The 12,504-nt window shown below is 52.3% G+C and overlaps 1 protein-coding gene across 1 annotated transcript in view; it reads right to left on the reverse strand.

The window, feature by feature from the left end:
- Window positions 1-12,504, reverse strand: part of LDLR (low density lipoprotein receptor) — a 39,850-nt gene that overhangs the window by 1,979 nt on the left and 25,367 nt on the right. The window contains 9 exon segments of the mRNA XM_006161521.3: window positions 804-961; window positions 2,392-2,469; window positions 4,692-4,826; window positions 6,847-6,960; window positions 6,963-6,992; window positions 7,095-7,236; window positions 8,706-8,845; window positions 9,683-9,801; window positions 12,096-12,323. Of these exon segments, the coding sequence (XP_006161583.2) occupies window positions 804-961; window positions 2,392-2,469; window positions 4,692-4,826; window positions 6,847-6,960; window positions 6,963-6,992; window positions 7,095-7,236; window positions 8,706-8,845; window positions 9,683-9,801; window positions 12,096-12,323 (1,144 nt within the window).

A 12,504-nucleotide genomic window follows, 5' to 3' on the forward strand; every position in this document is an offset into this window, starting at 1 on the left:
GGGGTGATTTCTCGCTTTCTGTCTCTCTGTCTCTCTTTGTCCTTCTGCCCTATAGCAAATAAAACTCTCCAAAAAATATATTTTTTTTTTCTAGAGGGCATGTGCACTCCCTGAGAGAGAGGGAGAGAGAGGTAAAGCAAGAAAGTACCCCTGTGGGGCGAGGTCACCCGCAGTCTCTTCTCCCCCCATCTCGCCCTCGTGTCAGGTTTGGGGCACATACACCCACACGCCCAGCATGAGTCTCAAACTGTCAGATCCAGGACGCGAACCATGTGGTCGGCCATGTGGAATCTAGCTATCATTTTTTTTTTTTTTAAAGAGAGATTACTGTTGTAGGGCCCATGTGGTTGCTGGAGAGACAGAGACAGAGAGCGAGAAAATCACCCCTCAGGAGGATGGCCATGCCACGATCCCTTCTCCTCCGTTCTCCTCTCAGGATTTTGGACACACACGCACATGGGCCTGGCGTGAGTTTTAAGCTGCCGGGTCCGGGACTTGACCCATGTTTGACTATGTGGGAGTCCAGCGCCGTAACCATTACGCCATCTCCTGGTCCCGAGGTAAGCCACCTTACCCACCAGGCCATGGGCTGGGCCTGGCTTGTGCTCTGTCTGCGTATCTGACGGCCCTCCCTCTCCCCCACCCGGACGGTGTGCTCACAGGAAGGAGGCCCAGGTCCCACAGGGGACACGAACCGTCACACAGAAACGTGCCCATCCGGGCTGTCCTCTGCCCCTCCCTTGGCGACCTCGTGCCCTGGCTGGGGAGACAGCCTTCTGGCGCGGGGCTCCAGGGACACTCACCGAGGGGTAGGTGTAGCCGTCCTGGTTCTGGCAAATGTGGACCTCGTCTTCCGTGGTCTTCTGGTACACGGGGTTGTCGAAGTTGATGCTGTTGATGTTTTTCAGCCGCCAGCTCTTCCAGAGGAGGAAGGCTCCGAAGCAGAGGAGGGCCAGGAGGGCTGTGGGGACAGGAGGCCTGGACGGTCACAGGGCTGTCCCCATACCCTCGCCTAGGCCCCGACTCTGCAGCCAGAACGACCTCGTCAGTATCATGGGGTTGACTCCTCGCCTGCCTGCTGGCTGTCTTGCTTTCTTTCTTTCTTTTCTTTTTAAAGAATTATCTTACTTTGATCAAAGAGAGACAGAAAGTGAGAAAGCAAGCTGCCAGGTCCGGGACTGGAACTGCAGTCAGCCAGGTGGGAGTCCAGTACCCTTAACCACCACGCCACCTGCTGGCCCCTGCTGGCTTTCTTTCACTCACCAGAGAGAGGGGGAAAGAGAACCCCCCCCATGGGTATGGCCATACTCTCTCCACTCTCCTCGCAGGATTTTGCACTTAAGCAGACGTGCCCTGCGTGATTTTCAAGTTTCTGGGTTCAGGGCCTGAACTGTGGTAGACCATGTGGGAATCCTAACGCTTTAACCTCCACGCTACCCGCGGGCCCAATGTATGTGTTTTAAACTACATGCTATGGCGCCAGCAGGTGGTGTGGCGGTTAGGGTTCTGGACTCCCACGTGGTCATCTGTGGGTCAAGTCCCAGACCTGGCTGCTTGCTTTCTCACTTTCCTCTTTCTGTCCGTCTTTCTCTGTTGAGTGCATGTGCCCTATAGCAAAATTCTTTAAATAATATAATAGGGGGCAGGCAGGTAACACGGAGTTTAAGGCACTGGGCTCCCACATGGCCAACCATGGTTCAAATCCCAGACCTGGTAGCTTGCTTTCTCATTTTCTGTTTCTGTCTCTCTCTGTCTTTCCTTGGTTAAATAAAATACTACTACTACTAATAATAATAAATAAAATTAAGCAAAAGAAAAATCTTTTAAAAATATATAATAAAATTAAATAAATAATTCTTGTTTTTAAAGAATTAATTTATTTATCTTTCTTTCTTTATTTATTTTAATTAGACCAGAGAGGGACAGAGTGAGAGAGAGAGAGAAAGAGGGAAAGTGAGAAAGCAAGCCACCATGTCTGGGACTAGAACTACGGTTGACCATGTGGGAGCCCAGCACCTTAACCACCACCCCGCCTGCTGGCCCTGAATAAATAATCCCCCGCCTGCTGGCCCCCGAATAAATAAATAAGAAAAAAAGAAAAGAAAAGAAAGTGCATGATGAAATCTCCCGTAGTCCCACTCTGTCCTGCGTGGGAGGTGAAACTTCCCTTTGTCCAGACTTCCCTCCTGCTAGTCTCTCTCTAGTGGTTTTGGTTTTCGGACTGAACGAGTATGGTGTACACAGGGTTCCCTGTTATCCTGGATAAGGGGGCTGCATACTCGCTCAGTGAATAAACTGAGAAAGGAGGGCATGGTGTGATGGCCAATCAGCCCAGCTGGCTGAGGTGACGCTGCAGAGGCCGTGAACCCTGGGGACCCTGAGGATACTCACCGATGGGGAGGACGATGGACAGAACCCCCGCGCTCCTTGGCTTCTCCTCATTTCCTCTGCTGGCGACGTCACCCATGACTGGGGGGAAGAAGGGGTACAGTGAGGCCCAGATCCAGGGGGATGGCCACACAAGCCAGAGAAGACACAGGATGACAGCTCCTCCCCACCGTGACTTGGCTCCCACCCTGGCACGACCGAGATATCTTAGAAAATCTCCCACCATTAGGAGAAGCCGTACGATGGCTTATTTGTGAATAACTGGGGTTACAAGTGTCAATGCTTTTTCTTTTTTTTTTTTTGATAGGTTTTTGCTATGGGGCCCATGTGTTGCCTAGACACAGAGAGAAAGAGAGACAGGAAGTGAGATATCAATCACCCCCACAAGGGGGGATTCCCATGGTGCAATCCCTTTCCCTCCATTCTCTTCTTGGGATTTTGAGCAAGCGTGCACACACGCCTTGTGTTTTAAGCCACCGGGTCCAGGCCTCGAACCGTGGTCGGCCATGTGGGGAGTCCAGCGATGTAACCCTTATGCCATCTACTGGTCCCATGAGTGTTGACGCTATTTAAGAAGGTCCTTTAGGGTCAGCCTATGATGTGGTGGTTATGACCACTGGATTCCACCAGGCGGAGGTGCATTGGTTCAAGTCCCAGACCACGCAGCTTGAATTAAACATGCCAGACACATGTGCATGCCCAGAACCCAACAAAATGGAGAAATGGAGGAGGAATCGTGGTGTGTCCATATCCCAGTGGGGGATGCTGTGTCCCTTTCCCTCACCTATATCTCCCTGGTGAGGACATGAGCCCTGTGGCAAAATTTTAAAAAACAGTAATTGGGGGCCAGCTGGTAGCATAGTGGTTAAGGCACTGGACTCCTATATGGTAGATTGTGGTTCAAATCCCAGACCTGGTGGCTTGTCTTCTCACTTTCCCAGTCTCTCTGGTCAAATTAAAAAATAACAATAATAGGGACCAGCAGTTGGCTATGTCACTGGACTCCCATGTAATCGACCACAGTTCAAGTCCTGGATCCGGTGGCTTAAACTCATGCTGGTCACGTGTGCATGCGTGCCCAAGATCCCAAGAGGAGAATGGAGGAGAAGGGATTGTCCTCCTAGGGAGCGATTTCTTACTTTCTATCTCTCTGTCTCACTCTCTCTCTCTCTAGCGAGTGCACACGCCCTATAACAAAAACCTCTCCAAATAATAATAACAATAAGAAGAAGAAGAAAGGAAATTAAATAAATAATTCTTAAAAATAAAATAGCAATAGGGGCCCGGTTGGTGGTGTGGTGGTTAAGGTACTGGACTCCTACATGGTTGATCATGGTTCAAGTCCTGAACCTGGTGGCTTGCTTTCTTACTTTCTCTTTCTCTCTCTCTCTGTCTGGTCAAATTTAAAAATTAAAGAGTAAATAATAAAAACAAGTAAAAATAAATAAATCATTCTTAAAGGAAATAGTGATAATTTAGGTCCACGGTGGGCTCTTTGAGGAGCCTTTTCCATTAAAGGGCTCCCCCATCAAAGCCAAACACCCTATCTGCAAAATGGCCTTTTAAGCAACACCCTCCCCCACTGTGGGCGAGGTTTCTGCATTCCCTAAACCACAGCAGTTCCATTTCATCTCATTCACTGCCGAACAAAGGCTTCAGCTAATGTGGAAGGAAAAAAAAAAAAAAGGTCTGAATCTTGCTGATCTGCCTTTTTTTTGGGCGGAGGCTGGAAAAGTCTAACAGCTCCATTCCCAGTTCCTGAGAACCGGCCGGGCGCCCTCTGGTGGGCAAATGAATGAACTACCGTCCCATTCCCAGACAAGCAGACAAGGCAGGCTGGGCCACCCCAGTGACCGCCAAGGACCCTCCTAGAGAGTTCAGTTACGCCCCTGCTGCACCACCACGGGCCCTGCAGCGCTCTCTGTTTTATTTTATTTTTTTTGGAGGGATTTTTGTTACAGGGTGTGTGTGCTTGCCAGAGAGGCTGAGAGGGGAAGTGAGAAGTCACCCTCCAGGGGGGATGGCCATGCTGCAATCCCTTCTCTTCCACTCTCCTCTCGGGATCTTGGGCAGGCACACACACGTGCCCAGCGTGAGTTTTAAGCCACCGGGTCCAGGACTCGAACTGTGGTCGACTACATGGGAGCCCAGCGACATAGCCATTACACCAACTGCTGGTCCCAGATGAGGCCCATTTTATCGGTTGGGAAACTGGGGCTCATAGGTCCACAGTCCCGAGTCGGAGATGGTCAGTGAGGGAGCCAGGAGTCCACGCAGGCCACGTCTTCGCCGCCCAGCCTTACCGTGGTGGGACATGGTGACCGTCTCTGCTGTGCTGAGGTCTGGGAGGGCACCGGGCCGCCGGGTGGTGCTGGCTGTGGGCCGACTGGCTGTGTGCTTTGGCTTCATGGCTGTGGCGGTCACTATGGGCTCTGCGTCTGGAAAAATGGAAAAGCCCTCCCTGAGTGCCCTGTGCCCGCACACCGGGGAGGACGCCGCGTCGGCCACACAGACGGAAAGCAAATTCCCCTTGAAGGATCTGAGAACTCTGCGGTGACACTACACACATACTTTCACATTTCTCTCCTGCGTAAGTGTGATTTACAGGGAGAGAGAGAAGACCCAGCGTCATGTCACAGGCGGCCCTGTCTCCCCAGCCCCCGGCTAGTCAGGACCTCAGACACGCACACCTGGCACATGTCAGGTCAACTCCGGAGGCAGCCCCGCGACAGCCCTGTGGCTTCCAGGACCACGCCTGCGCCATGGCAACCGGGGCTGTCTCGCATGTTGTCCTTTGAAAGAGTTAAGTGTTAGAATGAGAAAAGTGCTATTGGGGGACCAGCAGGTGGCGTGATGGTTCCGGCACTGGATTCCCACACAGGCAAACATGGTTCAAGTCCTACACCCGGTGACTTAAAACTCACGCCAGGCATATATGTGTGCGTGCCCAAGATCCCGAGAGGAGAATGGAGGAGAAGGGATTGCAGCGTGGCCATCCCCCCTGGGGGTGATTTCTCGCTTTCTGTCTCTGTCTCTTTAGCAAGAACACATCCCTATACCAAAAATCTCTTTAAAAAAAAAAAGAGAGAGAGAGAGGTGCTATTGGGTCAGCAGGTGGCATGGTAGTTAAGGTACTGGACTCCCACGTGGCCAACTACAGTTCAAATCTCAGATCTGGTGGCTGGAAAATCACACTGGGTGCGTGTGTGTGTGCATGCTCAAAATCCTGGGAGAATGGAGGGGAAGGGATTGTGATGTGGCCATCCCGCCTGGGGGGGTGAGTTCTAACTTTCCTTCTCTCTGTCTCTCATCTCTCTTTCTCTGGTGAGCATACACGCTTTATAGCAAAGAACTAAAAATAAAATAAAAGTAAAATAAGGGACCAGCAGGTGGTACATGGTTATACCACTGAACTCCCACGTAGTTGACTACAGTTCTAGTCCTGGACCCGATGGCTTAAAACTCATGCCAGGCACGTGTGTGTGTGTGCACGTGTGTGCCCAAAGTCCTGAGAGGAGGATGGATTGCAGCAATGGCCATCCCCCGGGAGGTGATTTCTTGCTTTCTGTCTGGCAAGCACCTGTGCCCTATAGCAAAAATTTTTCTTAAAAATAAAATACAGGGGTCGGCAGGTGGTGTGGTGGTTAAGGCACTGGACTCTCACATGGCGGACCATGGTTCATGTCTTAGACCTGGCGGCTTGCTTTCTCACTTTCCCTCTCTCTCATTCGCTCTCTCTCACTCTGCCCCTCTCTGGTCAAATTAAAATAGATAAATAAATAAATAAAGTTAAATTTAAAAAATAAAAGAATTCTTTTAGAAAATATATAAATTAATTAACGTAAAATAAAATCACATCTATTGAGGCACTAAGAAAGAGGCAACGGGACATATGAAAGAGGACCTGGGGGCCAGCAGGTGGCGTGGTGGTTAGGGGCGCTGGACTCCCACATGGCTGATTGTGGTGCTAGTCCCAGACCTGGTGGCTTTTTTTTCTTTTCTTTTCTTTTGTTGAGACGTTTTTTGCTATAGAGCGCATGTGTTCGCCAGACAGAGAGAGACAGAGACAGAAATTGAGAAATCACCCTCGGGGGGGCGGTGGCCACACCGCAATCCCTTATCCTCCATTCTCCTCTCGGGATCTTGGGCATGCACGCACACGCGCCCGGGGTTGAGTTTAAGCCACCGGGTCCGGGACACGAACTGTGGTCAACTACGTGGGAGTCCAGCGAATGAATGAATGAATAAGTAAATTACAGCAAATAAAAAAGCAAAACAAAACAAAAATCCCACAAAGGGGACCTGGGCGTCAATGTCCGGTCCATTGCTGGCCCTGGACTGGAGAGAGACAAGGCCTGATACGCCCTCCGTGGGCTCAGGACACCCGTCGGACAGATGGGCACGGAGAGGCCGGCGGTAGGGCCGAGCAGCGGCGGCCGGGGCAGGCGTGGCCCTCACCTGTGCGGCAGCTCCTCATGTCCTTGGCCAGAGACGAGCCATCCGGGCAGGCGCAGGTGAACTTGGGTGAGTGGGGGTTGATCTGCGGGGCCGGGAGGCACAGGTACTGGCAGGGGGCAGCGTTGTCCTCTCACACCAGTTCACGCCTGGGAGGAGAAGCCCGAGTCAGAGGGGACGGAGAGGGCGGCGGCACCGAGCAGGGCTCCGCCCCGGCGAGCAAGTCCCCGCGCCCGCGCGCCCAGCCCTACCTCTCGGCTGCGTGAGGTTGTGGAAGAGGACCAAGTCTTCCGGGGAGTGCAGGTTTTCCACCAGCAAGTGAACATCCGAGCCCGTGAGGCGATTGGCACTGAAGATGGCTTCGTTCAGGATGTCTGTCCAAAACACTTTGTCCTGTGAGCAGAGGGAGGGTGACAAGGCCCATGAACCGCGCGGCTGCGGAACAGCCCTCTTCTCCCCAGCTACCCGCTCTGGGGGGCTTTTCACAAAGCATGAGATGGCAGTGATTTCTTTCTTTCTTTCTTTCTTTCTCTTAAAAAGAATTCTTTTATTTTGGGACCAGCAGTTGGTGTAATGGCTATGTCGCTGGACTCCCACGTAGTCGACTGCAGTTCAAGTCCCAGACCCAGTGGCTTAAACTCACGCCGGGCGTGTGTTCGTGCCTAAGATCCCGAGAGGAGAATGGAGGAGAAGGGATTGCGGCGTGGCCATCCCCCCGGGGGGTGATTTCTCACTTTCTGTCTCTCCTTCTCTGTCTCTCTGACAAGCGCACATGCCCTATAGCAAAAAGCTCTCCAAAAAAAAAAAAATTTTATTTTAACTTTTTAATTTTAATTAATTATTTCATTGATCTTATTTATTTACTTATTTATTTATTCATTTTTTAATTTATTTGTGTCTTTGTTTGACCAGAGAGGGACAGAGAGAGCAAGCTGCCAGATCAGGGACTCAAACTGCAGTTAGTCAAGAGGGAGTCCAACACCCTTAACCACCACGCCACCTACTGGCACCTCTCTTCCTTTCTTTTTTAAAAGGATTTGCTACAGGGTGTGTGTGCTTGCCAGAGAAACACAGAGACAGAATGTGAGAAATCACCCCTCCACACCACAATCTGTTCTCCTCCCTTCTCCTCCTGGGAATTTGGGCACGCACGCACATGTGCCCGGCATGATTTTCAATTGGCCAGGTCTGGGGGAACTATGATTGGCCACGTGGGAATCCAGCATCTTAACTGCTACACCACCTGCTTGCCCCCCCCCCCTTTTTAAGAGGTTTTTGCTATAGGGCGCGTGCGCTCACCAGACAGACAGAGAGAGACAGAGAGACAGAAAGCGAGAAATCACCCCCCAGGGGGGATGGCCACGCCGCAATCCCTTCTCCTCCGTACTCCTCTCGGGATCTTGGGCATGCACGCACACGTGCCTGGCGTGAGTTTTAAGCCACTGGGTCTGGGACACGAACCACAGTCGACTACATGGGAGTCCAGCGACATAGCCATTACGCTAACTGCTGGTCCCTGGTTTTGTTTTTACTGTAGGGTAAATGCACTCACCCAAGAGAGACGGGGGAAGGGGGGAATGAGAAGTCAACCCCCAGAGGGGTGGCCACGCTGCAATCCCTTCTCAGCTCTCCTCCTGGAATACTGAGCACCCACACACAGGCCTAGTATGCTTGTCAAGCCATGGGGTCCACGACTCGAACCACAGTCAGCCATGTGGGAGTTCAGCACCTCAACCGCCATGCTGACCCCAGGGAGTCTAGAATGGACTAGGTACTGTGTGTGTCCAAGGGCTGGTGATTCGTAATGAAGTTGCTCAGAAACTGACATTAGCTGAGCAGTCACTCCGGCTGCCAGGCCTCACCTCGAAGATGGCCAGGGAGAAGGGGTGCGCCAGGCTCTTCTTGTCCTCCAAGACAGTCTTCCGGTTGCCCCCATTCACATCGATGCTGGAGATGGAGTGGAGTTTGGAGTCGACCCAGTAGAGGCGGCCATTGGAAAGATCTAGAATGCACAGGGAGACAAGAGGAGGTCACACACCGATGCCAGAGGGCAGAGGGCTTTAGACCTGGCTACTCTGCTACCTGCAGGAAGGACTCCCCCAAAGAACCAGACACAGTATGGAACCAGCAGGTGGTGTAACGGTTATGTCTCTGGACTCCCACGTGGCTGACCGTGGTTCAAGTCCTAGACCCAGTAGCTTGAAACTCATGCTAGGCACATGTGTGTGCATGCCCAAAATCCCGAGAGGAGAATGGAGGAGAAGGGATTGAGGCACAGCCATCCCCCAGGAGGGGTGATTTCTCGCTTTCTGTCTCTCTGTCTCTCTCTCTTTCTGGTAAGCGCATATGCCCTATAGCAAAAACCTCTCAAAAAAAAAAAAAAAAAACCAAAAAAAAAAAAAAAAAAAAAAAAAAAAAGAAAAAGAGAAGAAACCTGGGTGGGACCAGCAAATGGCCAAAGGGTTCCATCACTGGACTCGTACATGGTCGACCAAGGATCAAGTCCTCGGCTTAGTGCCTTGAAACTTATGCTGGGTCTATGTGTGTGCACCTGTGCCCAAAATCCCAAGAGGAGAATGGAGGAGAAGGGGTTGAGGCATGGCCAACCCCCCAGGGGGTGATTTTTCACTTTCTGTCTCTGTATTTCTGATAAGCACATGTGCCCTGCAGCAAAAATCCCTCAAACAAAACAAAAAAAGTCTCTTTCTTCCTGTCTCCCTCATAAAGGGGGAAAAATATAATGACATTTCTGGGAGCCACACCTGTCACTGGCCACCCCTATCTGTGTCCAGACCATGCTGAGAGCCCCCCAGGGGAAATGACGGTCCCCCAGACCTACCCAGGGTGATGCCGTTGGGCCACTGGATGTCTTCTGTCACCAGCGAGTAGACGTCCACACCATTCAGCCCCCCTTTCTCAATCTTGGCGGGAGTCCCCCAGTCTGTCCAGTACATGAAGCTGGGAGGCAACAGCGAAAACAGCCATGAGGAAGGCAGGCCCCGAGGCTCCCCCCAAAGCCCACGGGGAGCATCATCCTAAAAGAGCCCTCTGGGAGGGACCAGCAGTTGGCGTAACGGTATGTCGCTGGACCCCCATGTAGTCGACCGCGGTTTGAGACCTAGGCACGTGTGCATGTGTGCCCAAGATCCTGAGAGGAGAACGGAGGAGAAGGGACTGCGGTGTGGCCAACCCCCCTGGAGGGTGATTTCTCGCTTTCTGTCTCTCTGTCTCTGTCTTTCTGGCGAGTGCATGTGCCCTGTAGCAAAAACCTCTCCAAAAGAAATAATAATAACAAATGGAATTAATTAAATAAATAAATATTTAAATAAAGAAGACAGAGAGAATCAGGCACCCTGACAGGGTCCCAGTACACGGAGACCCTCTCTCAGCTGGAATCGTGGGCTCGCGTGTGTGCCCCCCGTGTGTCCAGATGGACCTGAACCCCCAACCTGGGGCCTTGTCACATGGCTGCAGCACTGCGCACTGGTACCCCACGGCCTGTGCCCCCTTGGCTGAGCCCGGATAGGGCTCCTTCCCTTCCTCTGGCCCCCCCAAATCAGACAGCCTGAAGATCCCCCGTGTTCTCCCCAGACGGAGCCCTACTCCTCCCAGTGGTGGCGGCCATCCCGGGTTGCATCCCTGAGTTGTGAAATCCACCCCTCCTGTGTGCAGGGTGCAGATGTCGCCTGATAAGTCCAGAGTACGTGAGGTGGGGACGGCTGATGCCTCCTGCCAGGGAACACCGCTCAGCTGCTGTGTCAGCTGCCGGGGGCGGTGACCTGCACTCGCCACTCTGACCCAGAGCCTGGCAGGCAGGAGGCTCCCCCAGCCAACTTCATGGAGACGTTCATAGTGTCACCTTTCCTGACTGGGACTGCCACGAAGACACTGTTTACACTTGTATATACATTTTTATGCGTGTTTGTCAGAGACAGAGACAGAGAGGGAAAGTACCCCCATGGGGGATGGTCGTGCTACAATCCCTTCTCCTTTTCTCCCTTCACTCAGGATTTTGGACATGCACACACACGGCATGTTTTTCAAGCTGCCAGATCAGGGACATGAACCGATACAGAAGGCAGCCCTAATATATCTTTCTTATTTTATTTTTATTTTATTTTATTTTTTTGGAGAGGTTTTTGCTATAGGGCTCATGCGCTCGCCAGAAGGACAGAGAGACAGAGAGACAGAAAGCGAGAAATCACCCCCTAGGGGTTATGGCCACGCCACAATCCCTTCTCCTCCATTCTCCTCTCGGGATCTTGGGCACGCACGCACACGCGCCCGGCGTAAGTTTAAGCCACCAGGTCTGGGACTCAAACTGTAGTCGACTACATGGGAGTCCAGTGACATAGCCATTACGCCAACTGCTGGTCCCGATATCGTTCCTTTTTAAAAATTTGCAATAGGCGAGGTCGGCAGGTGGCACAGTGATTGGAGGTGCTGGATTCCCAATGGTTGACTGTGATTTGAGTCCTGGACCTGGCAGCTTGCTTTCTCACTTTCCCTTTCTCTCTCTGGTCAAATTAAAAGTAATAATAACAAATAAAATTGGGAGCAGCAGTTGGTATAATGGCTATGTCGCTGGACTCTCATGTAGTCGACTGTAGTTCGAGTCGTGGACCCAGTGGCTTAAACTCACGCTGCACATGTGTGCATGCGTGTCCAAGATCCTGAGAGGAGAACGGAGGAGAAGGGATTGCGGCGTGGCCATTGGTCATCCCCCCTGGGTGGTGATTTCTCGCTTTCTGTCTCTCTGTCTCTTTCTGGCGAGGGCATGTGCCCTATAGCAAAACCCTCTAAGAAAAAAAAACGCAAATAAAATAAATAATTCTTCAAAAAAATAGGGCACATGCACTTGTTGGAGAGAGTCAGGACAGGGGAAGTGAGAAATCACCCCCAGGGGGATGGCCACACATCAATCCCTTCTCCTCCATTCTCCTCTCAGAATTTTGAGCACGCATGCCCAGAACACACATCCGCATGTTTTTCAAGCTGCCAAGTCTACAACTTGAACCACGGAATCAGCCATGTGGAATCCAGCGGCCTTAACCTCCTCGCTACCAGCTAGACCCCTCTTTTCCTTTTTGCTTTTTCCTTTTTTCTTTATAAATCACCAGATTCAAGTATGTCTACGACAGCAAGAGAGCATATTCTTCCTTGCAACAAGCATCCCCCAGCCTTCACTGGCTTTCGGACCCCCCAGCTGCACCCCTGCTGCTCTCTGTACCTCTGCCCTTGGGAACACCCACCCGTGAACGGGATCCACCGCGATGGCCCTCGGCTTGGAGCCGCGCTCCTTGAACAGCGTCTTCCTCTTCACGCCCTTGGTGTCGGCCACAGAGACGGTGCCCAGGATGGAGTCCGTCCAGTATATGTTGCCGTGGATCCAGTCCACAGCCAGCCCGTCGGGGGCCTGCAGGTCTCCGCTGATGACCGTGTCGTAGGAGGAGAAGCTGTGGGCTCCGTCGAGCTGGGTGCTGGGCGGAGGGAGGACGAATGTCAGGCCCGGAGCCATGGGTGCCCAGCTCTCACTGAGCCCTGGCTGTGCGGGGTGGGGTGCGGTGGGGCTCTGCGGGGGGGAGGCGGGTGGGGCTCTGCGGAGGGGAGGCGGGTGCTGGGCATGGCTGAGGGAGGGGCGGGGCTATGCAGAGGAGCGGG

The sequence above is a fragment of the Tupaia chinensis genome, unplaced genomic scaffold (genome assembly GCF_000334495.1).
Source record: "Tupaia chinensis unplaced genomic scaffold, TupChi_1.0 Scaffold138665_1, whole genome shotgun sequence".
Lineage (NCBI taxonomy): Eukaryota > Metazoa > Chordata > Mammalia > Scandentia > Tupaiidae > Tupaia > Tupaia belangeri.